This window comes from Talpa occidentalis, unplaced genomic scaffold (assembly GCF_014898055.3).
Source record: "Talpa occidentalis isolate TD23 unplaced genomic scaffold, MPIMG_talOcc4v2.1 talOcc4.12, whole genome shotgun sequence".
NCBI classification, from domain to species: Eukaryota; Metazoa; Chordata; class Mammalia; order Eulipotyphla; family Talpidae; genus Talpa; species Talpa occidentalis.
Genome location: NW_023601212.1, coordinates 11831903 through 11853577, shown reverse-complemented (window position 1 = coordinate 11853577; position 21675 = coordinate 11831903). Strand labels below are relative to the sequence as shown.

The window sequence follows — 21675 nt, the reverse complement described above, 5'->3', positions numbered from 1 at the left end:
TCAGTCAGTTTGCGCGGCGGACAGAGAAGCCTCATCGTGTCCCTCGCGTTCCTCTCACATCTTTCTTGAACGCTGCTTTGTTGTGAGTGTCCTCTGCCGTCGCTTTAGGAGCAGAGAGAATGCAGTCTTTCTAATTTCAAGCATGTGGCTTAGAGAGACAGCCTCTGGTTTCCTCTTGGAGCAGCTTAGCTGAAAGCCACCGCCTCCCGTTTATCCGTTAAGTGACCCCCGTTCAGCACTGAGCGACCAGGCCCCGTGAGCGCCGCAGTGGCCACCGCAGTGCTTGGCCTTCCCAGCAGGCTTCACGCGCAGTGACTGCCTTGCCTACTTTCTTTTACAAATGAAAGCATAAAAAGCCTCGGGTTTGCCGACGGTCACGCAGTGGTGCACACGTGGCTGAGCTGGGGTTCAGAGCCCGTGGCGTGCGCGTCTCCGGCGCCTGTTCTCTCCCCACGCTGCAGGCAGAGGACACCCAGATAGAGAGAGGACAAATCAAAGACACCTGGGAGTGCAGTGTGTGGAGGAAGCGTCCTGGAGGAAAGACTTTCTGAGCCTCGTTTTAAGAGCTGGAAGTAAATATAGGAAGTAGAGTGGAGGAGGAAGACAGGCAGGATCTGGTGTAGCAGGATCTGTCCGTGTTGGGAGGGAACAGTCTGGACGAGAATATGGGAACCAGCAGTGAGGCTGGAGAGACGCGTTCGCAGGCCCCTTGACGTGAGCGGGGAAGTTTGATTATAAAGCGGCTGTTGGTTCACGGAGCCAAAGACAGTCTCGTGAGAGCTAATAGTTTGAAGTGCAATCTTCGAGCTAGATGTCGAGTACAGCGAGAATAAATAGGCAATAAGAGCCAGAGGACAGCGCCTTTGCTCGGTCGCACCCTCCAACCCCCCATTTGCCTGTGTGAGGTGCCATCTTGGCTTTTTCTTTTGCTTCCCCACAGGACATGCTTTTCTTTCTTAATCAAAAAGGACCCCTCACAAAGGGCATCTTCAGACAGTCTGCCAACGTGAAGTCCTGCCGCGAGCTGAAAGAGAGACTGAATTCCGGAGTGGAAGTGCACCTAGACTGTGAATCCGTTTTTGTGATCGCCTCCGTCTTAAAGGTAGGACCCGTCCTCCCTCACCCACCACAGGTGTGGCTCTGGAGAGAGGCAGCGGGTTTCTTTCATTATCTTATTATTCCCATCTGCAAAGACCCAGCATACATTTCTAACCTTAAAAAGTATTTTTAAAAAAAGTATTTAAAAAATTATTTTAAAAGAAAGTCAACATTGGACTTGGAAAGCCATGGCCAGTGACACAGCACGTCAAATAATACTTTTTAAAATGGTTTCACTCCCACACCACTGTCCTTGTTTTCACTTCTTCTGCCCCATGGGGGAAAAAAAAAAATCACAGCATGCATAGCATGTTTCCCAAAACAAGCATCCTAATTCTGAGGACTTCCTCACAACCTCACTACCTTCCTAATAAAGACAAAATTCTCACAAAGTTTTATGAAACTTGGAAACTGCAGCTTACCAGAATAAACATTTGCCTAACAGCTGAAACAAAAAATTGCATGCTGAGACCACTGAAAATTCCATTCATTTACACAATCCCCACGCCTTCCCTGCTCCCCTATGCCTGCTTAAAGTGGAGTAGGGAATGACTCCAGCATCTGGGCTCTTTTATAAAACCTTCAGCACATTTGGCTTTCTTTATGGCTCTCACCCTTCACCCATGGTTACTTAAGTCATATCTATATTGAGTTAGAGCACTTTCTAAAATGTCTCCTCCTGCATGCTTGAAAATGCCTCACATTTTTGGACAACCTAGAGTCAAAACCATCTGTTAGCAGAGCTTGGGACCCCAGCAATAGTTTCTGCAGCCCTGCCTCAGGCTCCTGTCTCCCAGCAGGGGTGCACTGCACCCGTACCCAAGCCAGGGAAAGACAAGGCCCCAGCCTTACTCCCCAGTCCTGGGCATAAACAGGACTTAAGAAAATGATGGTGAAGAAGAGGCTCCTAGAACAGGCCCCTGCTGAGTGCTCAGCTGCCTGCAGAGTCTAACTCCAGGAGTTTATGAACAGTCAGATGTTTTATTGGCAAATGGGCCATGTCTGCTCTTAAACAACCCCTGCTGGAGGCTTTTGCAATAAGGTCTCACTCAAAAAGAACTGGCGAGCTGGAGCAAAGGTCATCTATGTTGCACAGAGTCTGTGATTCCTCTTTAAAGATATGTATGGAGTGTAAATAACTGTCAGGGATATATATATATATATATATATATATATATATATATACACACACACAGTGAAACTTTCTTTGCCTTTTTTAATCATAAGTAAGACTTTCTCCCATCTCTTAATTTAAGCAGTTAAAGCCTATGTTTTAGAAAATCTTCCTTTCTATACTATTCTTCACTGCAGCATACTTCAATATTTTGTACCGATTGTGGCTACTCTAAAGTAGTGTGGTTCTGAAAGAGTTCAATTACATTTCAAGTTTCAGAAATATAGCTTGCACAAAAATAAGCAGCAAAAGACAACAATCCAAATGATTGAAAAGTCTGGTTAAAATGGGTTCCAATTAATTGAAAGTTTATAATCAAATAACTCTTTTACTCTGATTTCTTCCAAGTGGTTGCAGGAAAGGAGATGCTTTATGCCAAAAGTTTTTGAGCTATTGTCTTGTTTTTAACACCATTTGGAAATAATACCTAAGAGTTAAGCAAAATCAGCATAAGTAACATGAGAGGAAAACTTAACTCTTAACTGCTATGGTAGGAAGAAAATTGGTTGAGACACTATATCTATGATCCATCAGACCTTTGGGGAAAAGTTCGTTTTTAATCCTGCTGGAATCTCATCTCCGAATAATTAGGATTTCTGCTGACAGTCTGGACTCTGACTCGGGAGGGAAGGAGACCTTGAGTCAGAACCAGCTCTCACATCCTCTCTTAGAGGAGATGGTGGTTTTATTTCATAACTTGTTATTCCAGCTGTGGAGAGTTCATTGTGATGTTACAAGTTAATATCTTTCAAGTGTAGGTTTCAGATTTAGTGATGTTTTCTTGTAAGACAGATCATAAGTATGTTTTCCACTAAAATTAAAAAGGGAGCTATTGTCACTGCCCCCACTTTGAAATAAAAATGTTGCCTTTTCTAAATCTGACTTTTAAAATAGGTACAGCAACTAAAATTAGTTTGGAATTAGGAAAATTCAATATCTCTAACCCAAAAGGAGGTAAATTTGTATGACAACACATTTGAATCCCAAGTATCCAGGTACATTCTACCAGAAGAAATAATAGGAGAGAGAGACTTTGGTTACTGAGTAGGAAGATGACTGATTCAATCTAAAAAAAAAAAATCATGGTAACAGATGACATGACTACAAGGTTCTTTGGCTTTGACACGCAATAACCTCCACTACGTGTGGAACTGTACCGCACGTGGAGAGTCCAAGGTACCTTGAGGCCTCCCCCGCCCAGAGCAGCTGGTAGAGGAGGCGTGCACATCACCACCGCATAGCTCCCTGGTGATGTAACAGGACACAGAAGTGCAGGCACAGAGGTGAAGGTTGATTTTTTCCAATGGGAGTTACAGTTGCTCAACAATAGACTTTTGCCTTGTCTCCCTGTTGAGCGTAGTAACTTGCAAGAAGATTGCCCCCCTCCCTGGTACAGAGCTTAGCCAAGAAATTGAGTTTCTCGTGCTAGGTTTACAGAGGTGGAGATCAGACTGTGCAGGCCTAGCTTTGTTAACACCATGCCAAAAGCAACACAAGAACTGGCCTGGAACAGGAAGGCATATAGGACTCGGATGAAGATGAGTTTATTTTTCAGCTTTTTAAGAAACAAAGGTGAACCTAAAATCACCCTTGGTCATGTACTCCCTACTATTTCGTAGCCTGATCTGGCCACAGCCAGCCCAGCTGATGGGCCCAGAACAGGATCTCAGCACCAGAAAGACTCCTGGGGATGCAGTATTTAGCATCCACCAGGCATAGGGGTGCTGCCCCAGGCTGCCAGAGGCCAACCACAGCTGAGGTCCTTTCTCCCCCCAAATGTGCATGAGCCCTTTGGTGGGGGATATAGGGAGAAATTAAGTGTCTGTGTGCAGTTGATCAGCACCACTAGAATAAAAGGTTCTAAAATAGAAGGGCCTGTGCTTTTTTCACCGCTCTGTCCCCAGCACCTCCAGCGGGCCTTGGCACGTAGGAGTCAGTCTGTGTGGAATGACAGGATGACTGATGTAGGTATCTGCAAAGTAATGCATGCACTAGTGACCTGGGAGAGGAAAAAGTACTTTGGATGGTTTGTTGCCAGCCCTTGTCCTGGTGTCCTGGTTGGCTAAGATGTGTACAAATAGGAGATTTCAGCCAAAACAGGTTGTCCTCTATCTTTCACTATTGCAGACTCCAATTATCCCTCGGGTTTTTCATCAGAAAAGAAATCAGAACATGTGTTTCTATGTGTGCCCAGATTCCAAAAAAATGGGAGGACTTAACTGAACTTTCAACAAGATGTCTTCTGGTTTCTCCAATACATAATTAGCATGAGAATAATGATTCATAAGATTTGTTTTTCCCTCTTTGGAAGGATTTTCTGCGAAACATTCCAGGAAGCATTTTTTCATCAGATCTCTACGATCACTGGGTCTGCGTAATGGATCAAGGAAATGATGAAGAGAAAATAAATACAATTCAAAGGTAATTATTCTTTTTTTTTCCCAAAGGTAATTATTCTAACTGGATTATGCCTCAAAAGCACTTTTTAAAAAACATGTCTTGTAAGATTGTCTATGAAAGTAGTACTATCGAAGTCATACCCCAGGGGCACATTTAACAATAGACTCATCCCACTGTTGTTATTACTGTTTTCTCATTTTATAACCTGGAAGGCTGTGTGCCTTGTGTCTGTCTCGAGGGGTGAGGCCCACTGGACCAATGACTAATAGGCCCTGTAGACCCTGTAGTCTAGTTTGTATTTTAATATTGCCCAGGTCACCTAATCAGTAAATCCTTATACATCGCATGCAGTGGTTTCCCCACTCCAGTTTCCTGCATTATAAGGAATTGGGAAAGATGCTTCCATTATCAGAAAACTGTACTTCCAGGAATCAAGAATCCCACTATCATTTACTCACATACACTTGTTTAGCACATGCAAGTAACTTCAACTCTCAAATATGAGCTATTACCAACACATAGCTATTGGCAGATATCATTTGTCAGTAGAGCATAGCACAGCTGTCAAAGACACCAGAAACTAAAATATTAACTCCCTTCCATTATGATTTGGTTAAAACCAGACATAGTAAACATCGAGTCTATACTTTGTCCTACAAACTGTTGATTTTTTTCAAAAAAGCTAAAACTATGACTTGTGCAAGTATAAAATTAGCATATGTGAAAGATTTTTAGATCACTAATTTTAGAGGACTAGTAAGGTGTTAGAACCAGTTCAAAAGAGATTTCACAGTACCACAATGTAAGCAATTGAATCAGAAATGTTGAATGAGTTCATAAATACAGGCAAATGGAATTTTCCTATGGGGGTACAAGGATGGTGGGGGACAGAAAAGTCATTTGTCTCTGGCAGACGATTTTCCATAGACAAGTGTTAGGTGCTGTCAGTTTCCTACAACTTGGAGCTACTGAAATGACCTAAGAGTATCCCGAGATAGCACCTGCCTCCCCACGGAGTTCACTCAGTGATCTTTGCCCGGTTCTGTCTCTTTCGTAATTCACACAGCTAAACTGTACCCATCAGCTGATCATACTGACAAAACACCTCCCTGTCCAGCCACCGTGTACAATGTACCTCTTCTGTGGATCATAGTAAAAATCACTTTTCACAAACTAATTTTTAAGTTCCTTACCAATTACAACACAGGAACAGGAGGTCTTAAGTTATGATTAGCTTGATTTTATAGGTGAGAGAGAGAGATTTGGAACAAAATTGACCTTGGAAGCTGGTAGGACAGAGCAGCAGTGCTCAGGATGGACCTGGAGGTCACAGTGGCTCAGGTTTGGGTTCTCACTGTTGAGCAGCATTCCCAGTATGCCAGTTGGAAATACAGGAGCACCTTCATTTTAATCATTTAATTTCATCAGACAGCTTTTTGGGGTTTTGGATTAAGAATACTCTGAAATGTTACTGGATTGCTTCAGTTAAAATACTCTTTCAGAGAAATATTTTAGGCAGCACTTCTTTAATGAGCCATTTTTCTAATTCTTTTACCTTAATGTTGGCTTGTGAAGACATAGCGCAAAAGAAATCAACCCCAGGGCCTATGTGCTCTGTCTCTGAACGGGCAGTCTCCACTCTGCCCTGTGCTGGCTTTGCACAGTCCCGTGGAGAGCAAGGGCACATCTCTACACAAGTTGTTTATGAAATAGCTCGCTTAAAGCGCCTTTTTTGTCTTTAGACTATTAGACCAGCTTCCGAGAGCCAATGTTGTCCTCCTAAGATACCTCTTCGGGGTTTTGCACAACATCGAGCAGCACTCCTCGGCCAATCAGATGACTGCATTTAACTTAGCCGTATGTATCGCTCCCAGCATCCTGTGGCCACCTACTTCCTCCAGCCCAGAACTAGAAAACGAGTTTACAAAAAAGGTAGGGAAGTTTTTTGTTTTTCTGCCGTGGGGGACTGAGCCTCCATTTTGAGCCTAAAATTCAGGCTATTCTAGAAGACAACGTCTTAAATCACTGACATGCACCTCCTTATAAACGAGTGTCTCAGCCTCTCTGATAAACCACTTTTCTGCAATCTAACCATGGGCTACTTGATTTTTCCCTTTAAAGAGGCAGTGACACACTGACTGCAACCGTAGAGTGATAAGCAGCTGATAGGATTTTAAAAAGAAACATTCTGCTGGTGTTCAAGCCCACTCAGCCCTCAGCCTCACCGCTCGCTGGTTGCTTATACCAACCCACATTTGCCACAAGTGAGAAATGGAGGTGCAGACAGCACCCTGCCGTGTGGTGGCCGTGATTCATCCTTTGCAGCCCCATCCCTCGGTGCAAACACAGGATTCAGGGACCTTCATCTCCCTTTACCCCCATGTTCTGCCTCTTCCTTTGCCTCAGCTGTTGGGTCAGGGAAACTCTGCAAAGCCTGCAGAGCCTCTCGGTAGAGGCAGAAAGTGCTCCAGTTAAAAGCTTACATCTTCGCCAAGCACCTCCAGTTAGAGGGCGTGAGGGGGCAGAGAGAAGCTGAGGCCAGTCAAGCCCAGTGCCGGTCCTCTCTCCTGCTGTCTCTGCCCTCACAAGCAGCCCTGGAGCATGCCCTCTGCCCGCCTTTCAATGACTGCTTTCACACGTCAGGTGTACATTTCACCCCAGACGCCCTATTGAGAATACTCGAAATTGCCCTAACTTTAAAGACAGTCATTGGTATAAAGATGTTAGCACTAAGCCAGACTCCCAAATCACGTCAGTCCGCTGATTAATATCTATGCCCAAGCTGTTCTTAAAGTACCGTTTTCTTTTTAAGAGATACTTGCTTACTTTTAAACTGGAGCAGATGCGAATTTCTCTCAGGATTCTTTCGCATTATTTTGTTAAAAATCAGGATTTGTAAATATGCAATATGAAAGGTGTTCATATTGTACTTTTATCTTCACTTTTCACTCGTATCTTTTTTTGAACAGGTTTCTCTGCTCATACAATTTCTGATTGAAAATTGCTGTAGGATATTTGGAGAAGAGATCACTTCCCTCTTGGGAGAGGTTGCAGTGAGATGTGATACTAGAGAGAACGCCTCAGGTATTGTGAATAATTGGATTAGCTATTGTGAGAAAAGACATGCATCTGTGCTGGGGCAGGGGTTGTCTTCCAACCCAGAGCAGTTCAAGGAGAGGGAGCCTGTCCCTGAGGTCAGTGATGCCAGGGCTGCCCCTTCTTAGGAGGCCGGGCTGTGTCAACACTATGGTGGACGTAAAAAAAAAAAAAAAAGAGGAAACAGTTAAGATAAGCCCCTACTCTTCAAGAAGTTGTTGGTGGCAGCATGATACAATATGATGATTTGAACCTTCTTAAAAATAAAACTTTTCTGGGGGGTGGGGAGGGGAGGGATTGGGGTCAAAATAAGGGGGTCGCAATTGTATGGGGAACATAAAAGTAAAAAAAATAATAAAACTTTTCAAGGAACCCTACTGTATATAACAAATGCTATGCGTGAGCCTGGGAGCAAAAACCTGAGAGCAGACCTGTCTTTTTCTTCCTCTCCTTCCTCTGACACCAGCCTCTGTGGCCTGACACCAGCCACAGACACCTTAGAGTTCTAGTGAACAACGACAGATTAAACACAGCTGGTGTCGCGGGGGCAGGGAAGGAGGGCTGTGCAGTGTGAAGCTAGTCAGCCTTCAAGAATCTGGGTCCTCACACCACTAGTTTCTAGCCATGTTGTTTTAGGCCAATTATTTTCATGCCACTGAAGATGGGTATCTTCATGTCTAGAAATATCCCCAAAGCAATGAGAACAAGTCATAATATCCAGAAATGTCTAGCTTTGGTGGGGGGTGGTGAAGATTAAGTAGCATGCTTATCAAAGACCTTTCTCAAAGAAAAGTGCACAGGGTTTAGTGAATGGTTTCCCGAAGACTGGAGGTAACTATGCGCACCTGCCAGCCACAGTGTGAGAAGGCAGAGTCCTATGCCCAGGACTTGGGCGTACCTGGCATTAACTCCCTCCTATTTTTACCATTTCATGGTATTATGACTTGTTCTCATTGCTTTGAGGATATCTTTCTTTTAAGCTCTATTCTATTTATGCACACAAGAACCGGGGTACAGGCCAGAGGTGTGAGAGGACTCATCAGAGACAGAGCGGGGAACAGAACAGGCAGACTGACTGACTGAAATACACTGCTGAGGGGAGCAGCGGGCAAGTCAGGAGAGGTCTGCCACGCCATGTGGGTTTCTCTCTGGCTGGGGATCGAACTCACACTGCAGTGGCTACGGACAGCTTCATAGGTTGCGTCCTAACCCCTTGCGCCACCAGGGAGGCCCCACTTTGAGGCTATTTAAGGAAAAACCATTTCTTCAGAAACTGAGGTAAATCTAATATACCCCAGCAGGTGTTTTTGGTTTTTATGTTTGTTTGTTTTCCCCCCTGCACTGCAATTGGGAAGATTGTGAAAGGTTCTCCCTTGAGAGTAGGCATTTGAAGCATCTTCTTGACAGGCCCTTAAACTAAGTGGTGCAGTGTTCAGGCAGCATGGCCTGTACTTGTGGCAAGAGAAAATGCTAATGGCATGTTGATTTCCCCACTAGATCTCTCTTGCTTCCAACTGAACGACTCCTCCTACGACAGCTTGGAAAATGAACTGAACGAGGATGTGGACGCCCCGTGTAGCGACCTGGTGAAGAAACTCGGCCAGGGCAGCCGAAGCATGGACTCCGTGCTGACCCTCAGCGACTACGACCTGGACCAGCCAGAGGTGGAGGGCCTCCTCACCCTGAGTGACTTCGACCTGGACCGCTCCAAAGACGAGGACGTGCACCTGGCCCGGGCCCTGGAGTCCCAGCCGGGGAGGGTCGCGGTGTACACCAAGGCCCCCCTGCGGGATCCAGCCCGGGCCCCCTGCAGTCTGAGCACCCCCCGCTACCTGCCCCCCGCCACCGCCGTGGACGCCCCCAAGAGCCTGAGGCGGCACCGGCGCTGCTCGGAGCCCAGCATCGACTATTTCGACTCCAAGCTTTCCTACCTCAGGGAGTTCTACCAGAAGAAGCTCCGCAAGTCCAGCTGCGACGCCATCCTCTCGCAGAAGGACGCGGACAGCCTCAAGCAGAACCCGCCCCCCCGGGAGGAGGCTAGGGGCTGCCCCAGGCCCTGTGGCGCCCCCCCGGGCGGGGACACCATGGGCAGGAGAGACGCCGCCGGTCACACCCCGAGGAAGAAGAGCCTGTCCGCCAGCGAAGGACACCACGGCAAGCTCTTCCCCAAGTCCAAGCCCGTGGCCATTTCTGTGGCCTCCTGCAGCCACGTGCCCTCGCAGGGCCGCACAGGGACCCAGCCCTTCGCCGCCGACCCCCCTGGGTACTCCCCGCCGCACACGGCCGACGCCCTCAAGGGCCCGAGGAGGCACCGGCGCTGCTCCGAGCCCAGCATGGACGACCAGCGCTGCAAGCTGACCTACCTCAGGGCCGTGTATTCCAAGCAGCAGCAGAAGAGCGGCCGCGGGGCCGGCCCCCTGCACGGAGAGGACGACTATCTCAAGCGGCACAAGTCTTTGCAAATGGAGGGGCAGAAACTCATCAATCAGAGCCTGGTCATGGGGATCGAGGTGGGCAAGAGCAGTGCCGTGACCCCGAACCCCGACAGGGCCATCCCCCCACGCCTGCACATCGGCCCGAGGACTAGCTACTCCAGCCTGTCCTCCCCTGGCTCCTCCCCGTCGGGCTCCTCGGTCAGCTCCCAGGACAGCGCCTTCTCCCAGATCTCCGAGCACTCTGTGTTTACACCCACCGAAACCTCGTCGCCCATAGATTGCACTTTCCAGCCTCAAAGGAAGCCAGAGGAGCTCTCCTCGGACCTGAGCGGCTCCAGCCTCGTCTCTGGCACGCCCGGGCCCTCCTCGGGGCAGGCCGGCAGGCGCCTGGGGTACGCAAAAAAGGACCCGGTGGAGTGGCCTTCACAAATGCACCCCGTGACGCTGCACCCCAGCACGTGGCTGAGAAACGGTGTGGCCAGCTTGAAAAACTGGTCCCTCAAAAAGAAGGCAAGGGCGCTGAGACCAGAGGAAAGGAAAATAGACGTTCTCAAAGGGCCCACGGAGCCACTCCCACAGGCCTCTGGTGTGCCAGAGGCCAGCTCACTGCGAGACAGGCTGAAAGACATGCCGCTCGGGGCGGGGGCAGAGCCTGGGGCCGGGCACACTGACCCCTGGCCCAGCACCCCTCCGGGCCAGGACGTGCAGCCGCACAGCCGCTCCCCCTTCAGCCTGGTGGAAGACCGGCTCCGGGTCCCCGCGGAGTCACGGGAGGGCGGCGAGCAGGGTGGCCAGTGCTCCCCGGGCGCCCTGCCTTGCGCGAGGGCCTCACCCAGCCCTCCGACGGGGGAGGACGCGGCCAGCGCTGGCTCGGGCCTCACCGTGGTCCGCGATGTTGGGGACAGACAACCAGCCAAAGACACTGAACCACAGTAAGAATCTGACGTCTGCAAGATCAGAAACCCGGCTATTAATGACCTAGAGACAGTAATTATGACCCCTTTGTATAAAATACCTGGGATGGGTAGCAGAAGGATCATCATCGGTAATACTTAGGACAACAAAAGAATTCTCCTTGAGGCTGTTTGGCCAGAAAAATAATAATAATGCTTAGACTTAAAAAAGTTCACCACCTAAGTGTTTGGAAAGCTGTTCCTTCCTTTGCTAGGTCAAGGGCCTGGTCCTGCCGTGTGTTTTTAAAGATACTAGCAGAGGGCTAGAGGAAGCACCTCCTGTCCAGGCGGCAGGCCTGCAGGACCAGCCGGTCTGTGCGCTGAGTGTCCTGAGAAGGCCATGATCCCGCAGTGAGGACCGGGAGAGCGGAGAGGGGCAGGCGAAGCACCAACCCCAGCCCCCCGTGGGCTGCTTTCCTAAGCAGGCGAAGACAAGCCCGCGGTGACGAGGGAAATCTGGGAAGCACCCCCTCTAAGCAAGGGGCTCTCAGACGAGGTGGGACAGTCGTGTGCCCTCACAGGATCCTTCCGGGAGCCAGCCCCGGAGGCAGCAGCCCCAAGTGCACGATACCATGGCCTCTGTGTCTGTCGTGTTGGCAGACTTGTTCCTCAGTGTGGCCTTTCTCTGCAAAGGCCCAGGGAACGGAGCTGCGAGGAGAAAGAAGGGAACAGCAGCCCCGGAGGGATGTCCTAAGGCACCCACCTGGAGACCTCTCCAGAAAGGCAGCTTCTGCCGTCCTCATCAGGTGACCATCTCAGCTGGAGAGGGGCCGCGAGGCCAGGCCTCTCTGCTCTGCCAATACTGCCGCTGCCAGCTGAGCAAAGCCTGGCCCCTCCTGGCCGAGACATTTTGCCGCAGCCAAACGGCCTCTCCGCCAACCAGAAAGAAAAAGCTCCTGATAAGTCATCCCTTTTCTGATTGCCTTTCAGCGGTTGAGAGATCGCTTGAGAGACTGGCAGGTTAGAAGTGTCACGGAACTCAATTCCCCCAGGGCTCTGTCAGGTTTCTCCTCTGACAGGCATGGACTTTGGATTTTTCTTACCACCCGAAGTTTTCAGTTATTTTTGTCCTAAGCGATTCATGGTTTACAGATGATGTATGGACGTTCCTCGGGTCGCACTGGTGCACCTCCCAGATGATCCCTGCGGGTTGTCGCCCTCCCAACCCCACCCCCTGCCAATATGAAGGGCAAAATCAGAGCAAAGTGCATCTTCATTGTGACTATGTGACTACTCGTAACCAGTTTGCTGGGGGCCATTTGGTGTCTAGTTCACCAGCAGGTGGTCCTTTCGCACCACAAACCTGCCTATTCCAAATTTTTTCTTAGCCTCCAGAAATCTTTAAAATATTTTCCCCTGTTGCCCTAAAGGCTGCATTTTGCAGTGATTGAAAGAAAATAATGTTTTCTGTAAGATAGACGTCCTCACAGTATTAGCTATAGGTGCTACCTACCTCCGTGGGACATGGCCCTGTTTGCCCTCCCCAGCGTCAGTCACCGGGAGAACTCTGCGTCCAAAGAACGCAGCGATGCACTGACCATCGCAGTCACAGGTGTGAAGTAGATCTCACCTTACAACCCACCCCTCCCGAGTGACACGCCCCAGCGTCCGCGTGCACCTCCTGTGGTGGAGCATAGACAGCCAACAGGGACCCCCGACCCGCAGGATGACTACTGTCCAAAATGCAAGATGTGAATGAAACTTACTGCTTGGAGTGTCTTTCTAGAAGAACTTGCTTCTCTACCTAACAAGATAACAGGCCTAGCCTTTTTATTTTAAAATTGGCAGGTAGAAAGTCACCTACCCAAATTGAAGGGTAGCAGAAAATAGATGCTGAGATTCTTCATTAACCCCTGCTACTCTGTCCCCTTAGATACTCCTGTCACACTTAATGTGAATAGTTTGTTAATATTGCTGTAAAGTATAATGTATGATTTGAAGACAGACTACATGTCATTTTATTATACTCTGTCAATCTATAATATATTAGACTGATGCTTTATCTAAAATGCTTTGAGTTTGTATAATATATCTTGACAAATTTTACTACCATATGTTATGTAATAAATGTGTATTTTTGTACTTGCAGAAGCTGCTGCTAACTTTTAAAGTTGTTTGGTTTTCAAGGCACTGATAATGGATATGTATGAAGTCCATACTGTCTGTTAAATAAAATACCATTCTGCAGTTAACGGTCCCCACAGAGCTGCCCTTCAAGAAGTGCTTCAGTTCGTGAGCTCGATTGCTGCTTAACATTGGAAGCTCATAAAATGTAGCTCCCAGGGATGTGGGACTTGGAGCATTTAGCCACAGGTCACGGTCAGTCTTCCTAGAAAACTAGGGGCTTTTTTTTTCCCCTTCATATTTTTCTCATCTACAACTTACCAAACAAGTTACACTGTCACTGAGCTCCTTGGGTCAAAGAATAGATTATATTCTCACATGACACTCAGTTTAATTGATTACTTGAGATTTCCTCATCTAAATCTCAACCATTCTGACGAGAACACCCAGTTGTTCCTAGACATATACCCAAGACACCAGTACTACATAGGTCACATGAACTGATGGGTGAACATTACTGGTCTCTCACAACTGCTGCTGCATTTCCTCCTCCTCAAACCTCACTGATTTAAACATTCACTACCTTAGTCCAGAAAAGAAAATGATTTGCATACTGAGCAGTGAAGAGAGCAACTGCATTTACAGAAACACCACTATCGAGCTTTCGGCAATTTTTTCTTCCTAAACCTCACAGAAGCAGATTTTGCTTTTAAAAAGGAGACAAGCTATCAGAAACATTGAGCTCAAGAAATTCAAATTTTTCTGCTTTTCATGGCAAGACACTGAACTGAAAGGATGTAACAGTCTAATGAAAGAACAATGTATTCTTATGGGTCTGAAATAGAACAATGGCATATTTTTGTCTGTTGAAAGAAACTTCAAGAACATTATGTATCTTAGTCCATCTTATGGGAGTGCTTGCTGATTTTTTTTTCCTACCTGGTCATGTTTTAATGGCTTGACAGGAAGTCTTTACAAACTGCCTATTGCAGTGCACTGAAAATAACTGAATAAAAAGTTGGGTGAAATGTTAACTTTCTTTAAAATTCATTCTGATCGTGAGGCTATCTCCTACACTGAGTTTCCAGCTGAAAGGAACTCAGCTGCATGCTGTCCACCCCAAGCGAGTCCCCTTCCCCTGCTGAGCCCCCTGCGAGTGAAAGGCATTCGTTTTATTTCTAGTGCAGTGAACAAGTTGAGCTTCAGTTCTGCACAATGTCAGCTGCGTGGTAGAATTGGCAGCTACTCTGGGGTATAATCTGGATAAGTTTGTCTTTAAGCCCCAAAGAAGTGTCCTCAGAGGCTGGTATTAGGTGTGTATTTCCTTTCACTGTGCCCGAGCCTGCCCATCACGCAGCACCAGGGTGCACGTGCATCCTGAGGGCCAAGTGCTGCTCACACTGTCATGATCCACTAAAGCAAACTAGGTTTCCTGGAGCTTGATTTTACATGGCAATGGAAGATGCAGGTTTGGGAGCCATGAAGCTCTAGATGCTAATTGTTGTTGCCTAATTGCTCGGAGGTTACAGTCACTTGAAGCTAAATTTAGAACTTCTTGCAGCTTCTCTATCTGCTGTGAGGAATTGAATCAGCTGGCTACAAACCCGTACCTGTGAAGAGGATCTATTACTCTGAGCAAGTAAAAGGAATGCCGTAAAGAAACACTCTCAGCCAAGTTACAGGGGCTGTGGTGGTAAGACCATAAGCTTTTCAGGAGGGAAAGAAATACTTATCTTTGCACAAGACGGGGATGAGTAAGGAGCAAGCAGTGAAGAATCATCAAAGTGCATCAGCTCTGAGCAGTTGCTGCTTGAAGGCACAGCTAATGAGCAGAGGGGGAGGACAGCAGCATGCAAGCTAAGCCAGGCTAGAAACTGAATCACAGGGAGCTCAAACAGTGAAAAGAGGGAGGGAGCATGGCTGGGGTGATGCAGGTTTAACAAGCAATGTATGTGCTCTTCAGACAGTTTTAATTTTTTGTGGCGGTTACTGTCCTAGGCCCCAGGGCTAACAGGTTGAGTCTGTCCTCAGGGACTCTAAAGCATGAAGGGAAAATCTGGGCTGTGTTGAAGACAAAAACAGTAACATTGTCCACATGCACCGGTGATGGAGGCCAGTGCATTTCCTCACTTAATACTCACAGAAACACTACCTGATGGACACGTTCAACCAGGACCTCGCTCCAGCCCCCAGGATCTTTTCTCACTTTAAAATATGGATGGTGGGCCTCCCCGGTGGCGCAGCGGTTGAGCGCTGGGTTGTGAAGCTGCCTGCGGCCTCTGCGGCGCCGGTTCGATCCCGGCTGCTCCCCGGCCACCAAAGGAGGATCCCACATGGCGCGCAGACCTCTCCTGCCACCCGCTGCTCCCCTCAGCAGTGTACTTCGGTCCTTCTGCCTGCTCTGCTCCCCACTCTGGCTCTGGTGAATTCTCTCACCCTCCCGTGCTTCTGACTGTACCCAGTGCATGTATAAACAAAACAAACAAACAAATATAATAAATAAAATCATGCCTCTATAAAAAAAAAACTATTTAAAAAAAATAAAAAATAAATAAAATATGGATGGTAACACTTCTCTAATACAGCAGACAAGTTATACAGGTGAGGACCGCTCTAAACTCTTAAGTTGTTGTGTCTAGGCTACATAGCTCCAATGTAAGAGAATCCTTTCAGTATGAAAAAAATTCAGAAAGTTGTGTGAATGTTAAAAGAATTGGGCTAAAAATTTGGTCCAGACAATAAATCCTTGAAAGAATGCAAAAATAGACCACCAAATGTGAGCCCTGAGGTGTAAGAGGAAGATAAATTGTCTTAGAGCGGAGGACTGGAGAGACAATGGCAGGGTATCTCATGGCCCCTGGATAAAAGCCAACAACCCGGGCCTGACCTTTCCCAGCCCAGCAACAGAAGGCAGCTGGGATAAGCTTGTTCTCCCAGCGACCAAATACGTGCCCTTGACACAATGGGATAACATAGCACCACCAGCAGCGGGTGAAGATGGCGCTGTCCTAACAACAAGCATCCAGGGGAGCTTCCTGCTAGGCCTGAGTACCCCCATCTCTGTCCTCAGAGAATCCAGAGTAGCAAGAAAACAGCTATCATGCAGCCCAGCCTGGGAAGCAACTTTCTTCAGCAGACCTCAGATCCATCTTCCCCACTCAAAGACACAGAGGTGGCCCAGATGACTTGGATAGGAAGATTCCATCACAGACAGCACCCAGGCAGGGGACTCCTAGACCCACAGGGCAAAGGCTTCTCTGGCTGAGGTAAGAAGACAATGCCTCTAAAAATTAAACTGGTGAGCCACAACCCCTCCCTATAGGCCAGAACCTGCATGCTGTCAGTAAATGTAGTGACTACCTGCTAAAAATGAAAGATTTAAATGGGACCCACAGTTTCATAACAGTTTCCAGGATACAACAGAAAATCACAGCTTCAATGAGAAAGAACCAATATCAACATGATTTTAAAACAGGCATCTTTTTTTTTAAAAAAATGCCAATAAAATACAAATTATCTTGAAACAAATAGAAAATCTCAGCCAAAAAAAGTGTTTTGCAAAAGAGCCAAATGAGAACTACAGCACTGAAAATTTCAGTAACAGATAAATATCTCACTCTGTGAACTCAATAGAGATGACAGGACAGAATTAGTGAATTTGCATAAAAATCAGAATTTATATAATCTGAACAAAGAAAATCGACTGGAAAACCTGAACAAAATCTCAGGGCTTTATGGAAAAATAACAAGTCACCTATAGTAGTTCCGGAAAGAGACAGGGCTAGGCTGAAACAGTATTCAGAGAAAAAGTGCCTGAAAATTTGCTAGACTGGAAAGCTATACATTCAAAAAACTTGGTGAATCACAAACAGGTGCAAAGAAAGACATTATTAAATGTTTGGATACTGAAGACAAAAATATCTTGAAAGCAGATCGAAATAATGCCTTACTGATAGGAGAATACTAATTTAAATGACAATATTTATCATCTGAAACCATGGAGGTCAGAAGAGAGTAGCACACGTTATAAGAGCTAAAGGAAAAATATTCAACCCACAGTCGCATATCCAGTGAAACTACCCTTCACAAATGAAGGGTAAATAAGGACATGGTAAGGAAAACTCAAGAATTTGTCACTTGTGGACAGACCCATAAAAACTAAAGGACATTATTTGAACAGAAAGTAAATGTTAAAAGAACAAAATTAGAGCATCTAGGTGGAAGAAAGGGCACCAGAAGCATAATGATAGAAGATCCTCGTGGGTTTTATTGTTTGAAACAAAAGTATACCACTTGATGTGCACAGCAGTATTTACAAACGGGGAAAATAAAGGAACCTGAATGAAAATGAGGTTTCCACTTTAACTCAAAGTGGTAAAATGTTAATACTATATCCAATGTGAAATGTTACATCTGTATATTGTCACCCTCAGAGCAACTGCAGAAACTATATATTTGGAGAGTGTTTCTCTGCAAATAAACCATTAGAAAATAAAGATGAGTCTTTAAAAATGTTAAAAAGTAAGCCACAGCAAGACAAAAGAACAAAAATGAAACACAGCAAATCAAAATGGCATACTTTAGCTCTAACAATTATTTTATAAATTACACACAGCAATCAAAAAATAAAGATTAAGTGGATTTTTAAATAAATTATAACATAAATATGACAAACCTCAAACTCAATGGAAGTTGGTTGAAAGTAAAAGGATAAAAAACATACATGTAAACAATCAAAAGAAAGCAGGAGTAGTACATTAAAATTGGATAACAAAGAATTCAAAGCAAAGAAAATTAGTGGAGACAGAAAGGAACATTATGTAATGACCAAAGAGTCAATCCACCAAGAAGACAAAACCTGAGATGTGTCTGCACAGGTAAAGTTGCAAAATATGTAAAGCAAAAGCAAAAAAAAAAAAAAAGCAAACTAAAGGAAGTAAACAAAAGCACATTCATAAAGACTTGAACATTCCACTGTCAACAATACAACTAGATTTTTAAAAAGCAAAGCTATGGAACGCAACTACAATGTGAATTAGGACATCATTGTCATTTACAAAACATTCCACCACCAACAGCAACATATACATACTCTCTCCAATTTCCCATAGACCCTAAATCAAGATAGACTATATCCTGGGGTATAAAGCAAACAGCAACATTTTAAAAGGATTGAAATCATACAGAGTATGTTTTCTGACCACAGTAGAATCAAACTAGCAACCAAAAGTAGAAAAACAGGCAAATCTTCAAAGACTTAGAAAGCAAACAATTCTGAATAATCCATGGGTCTAAGGAGAAGTATCAAGGGGAAAAGATTGTTAATCTTAGAACTAATTGAAAATACAGCATTATCAAAATATGTGGATTGCTGCCAAGGCAATATTGAGATGAACATTTTTAACATTAAATGTTTATATTTAAAAAGGAAAGATTTCAAACCAAGAAGCTATCTTCCTGCCTCAAGAAACTACAAAGAGCAAAATAAACTGAAAGCAAGAATGAAAGTAGGTATGATAAAGAGAATAGCATATAGTAAATAAATATTGGGTTAACAAGGAAATCAAAAGGAAAGATGTTTAAATGCCTCAAGACAACCAAAAGTGAGGACATGAGCTGTGAGAATCAATCGGGTGCAGCATAAACAGTCCTAAGAGGGAAGCTCTTGACAACACAGCCCTACATCCAAGAAACAAAGATCTCAATCTAGTGGCACAAGGGGTTAAGCCTCAGTACTCTGCAGCAATCCGCAGCCACTACAGCATGAGTTCAATTCCTGGCCAGGGAGGTGACCCACGTGGTGCAGCAGACCTCTCTGTCTTGCCTGCTGCTCCCCTCAGCAGTGTATTTCAGTATATTTGCCTGTGTCTTGCTCCCCACTCTGTCTCTGGTGAATCCTTTCACCCCCACCACTCTGGCCTACACCCCAGCTCTTCTATGCAAAAATAATTTTTTTTAATGTAGAGAAAAAGAAAAATCAATGAAACCAAGAGCTGAATCTTTGTAAAGAAACAAACTAGCAATGTTCTCTAAGAAAGAAAAGCTGATTTCAATAAATAAAATCAGAGATGAAGGGGGGGAGTTACAACAGACATCACAGAAACAGGATCACAAAAGACTGCTTTCTGCCAAGAATTTGGATAATCTAGAAGAAATGGACAAATTCTGAGAATCATACGACCTGTCTAAAACGGAATGAGGAGGAAATACAAAACTCAAAAAGACTAATTATTGTAACAATAATCAAAAGACTTCCCCCATAAAACAAAAGCCCAGGACAAGATGCCTTCACTAGTGAGTTCTACCAGATCTTCAGTATGAACTAATGCCTATCCATCCTTCTCAAACCTTCCAAAAAATTCAAGAGGGACAGAGATTCAAAACACATGAATAACTATAAGAAAGTGAAAATCAAAATCAACAAAAAACTATGAACCAGAGACACTTTTTGGGGGGTGGGGGGCGGGAGGGGAGGGATTGGGGTCAGAATGGGGGGTTTGCAATTGTATGGGGGAATATAAAAATAAAATTTATTATTTAAAAAAAAAAAAAACATTGTATGAGGCTAACATTACCCTGATATCAAAAGCAGACAGGACATCACAGAAAAAGAAGACCTACATACCAATAGCCCTAATGAATATGGATATACAAATAAAGAACTAGCAGAAAGAGAAATCCATCCCTTTTACAACTATATGAAAAATACTTTAATACTTAGGAATAAAGTTAACCAAGGAGATGAGAGATCTGCACACTGAAAATTATAAGCCACTGTTGGAAGAAAGAAAAGATGACACTAATAATTGAAAAGATATTCCCTGCTCATGGACCAGAATAATTAACTTTGTTAAAATGTCCATCTTCCCAAAGAAATACATAGATTCAATACAATCCCTGTGAAAATTTCTATGGCATTTCAAGGAAATACAACAAATATTGCTGGAATTTGTATGGAAGTGCAAAGGATCCCAAATAGCCAAAGCAATCCTGGCAAAACAGAAGAATGGAAGCATTATTCTCCTACACCTCAACAATATAGGAATCAAGACAGCATATGGGAATAAAAAAAGAAACATAGAATACAGCTGAGTGTCCAGAAATAACCCCATGATTGTCTCCCGGGTGGTGCAGCGATTGAGCTTTGGGTTGCAGAGCTTCCCACTGCCTCCGCAGTGCCGGTTCAATCCCCGGCCGCCGGCGAGGGTCCCACATGGCGCACAGACCTCTCCCGCCACCCACTGCTCCCCTCAGCAGTGTACTTCGTCAGTCTGCCTGCTCTGTTCCCCGCTCTAGCTCTGGGGAATTCTCTCACCCTCCCACGCTTCTGACTGTACCCAGTGTTTGTATAAATAAATAAATCTTTAAAAAAAAGAAATAACCCCATGATTATATAGAGAGTACACAAACGAGCCAAGACTACACAGTGCAGAAAGTCTCTGCAACAAATGGTGCTGGGAACACTGGACAGCCACATGCCAGAGAATGAAACTAGACCATTATCTCACACATACACAAAAATTCAAAATAAAGACTTGGATGAAAACCCAAACCGACAAAGTACATGGAAGAAAACACACAAAGCTCTCCGTGACACTGGCTCAGAGGTATCTTTGGGGACTCAACTAAGGGAAAGAAAAGCAAAAATAAACAAAGGGACTACATATCAAATTGAAGAACTTCTGCACAGCAAGATACTGTCATTAAAATGAGAAGACACCCTACTGATTAAGAGAAAATATTTCTACACCATTTATCCAACAAGAGACCAACATCCAAGATCTACAAAGAACTGATACAACTCAACAAGAAAAAATAGCCCAACCAAAAGGGACAGAAGATAAATAGACACTTCTCCAAAGAAAACATACAGCTAGCACATGAAAAAACGTTCAACATCACTTACCGGGAAAATGTAAATCATACTCTGAATGAGCTACCACCTCACACCTGTGAGTATGGCATGCACCACAATGTGTTGGTGAACATGTAAAGAAACAGGAGCCCTCACTCTTGGAGGGAATGTGATTTGATCCAACCCCTACAGAAAAGAGTATGGAGATCTCTGAAAATATTAAAAACAGATCAGCCACATTATCCCATCATTCCACTTCTAGGTCTCTATCTGAAGAACACAAAATTACTAAATCAGTGAGATCTATGTGCCCCTGTGTTCATTGCAACACTATTTACAGTAGCCAAGTTAAGGAAACAACCCAAGTGCCCACTGAAAGATGAATGGATTAAGAAGACATGGTTTGTATACACAATGCAATGCTACTCATCATTTTAAAAAAATAATGAAACCTTGCCATTTTCAATAACACAGATAGAATTGTAAGGGATTATGCTAAGTAAAATAATTCAGAAGGAGAAACAAATAGTGGGTGAGTTCACTCATATGTCGAATATTAACGAACAGCAAAAGAACACACAAAAGCAAAACAAAATAAAC

The 21675-nt window shown here is 45.0% G+C and overlaps 1 protein-coding gene across 1 annotated transcript in view; it reads left to right on the top strand.

Annotated features, from left to right (window-relative positions):
• ARHGAP20 (Rho GTPase activating protein 20) overlaps window positions 1-14239 on the top strand; it is a 93115-nt gene extending 78876 nt beyond the window's left edge. Inside the window, exons 11-15 of the mRNA XM_037505234.2 lie at window positions 941-1102; window positions 4584-4693; window positions 6415-6604; window positions 7642-7756; window positions 9266-14239. Coding sequence (XP_037361131.1) covers window positions 941-1102; window positions 4584-4693; window positions 6415-6604; window positions 7642-7756; window positions 9266-11139 — 2451 coding nt within the window. The 3' untranslated portion in view covers window positions 11140-14239. The remainder of the gene's footprint in view (window positions 1-940; window positions 1103-4583; window positions 4694-6414; window positions 6605-7641; window positions 7757-9265) is intronic.
• Window positions 14240-21675: the final 7436 nt, after the last annotated feature.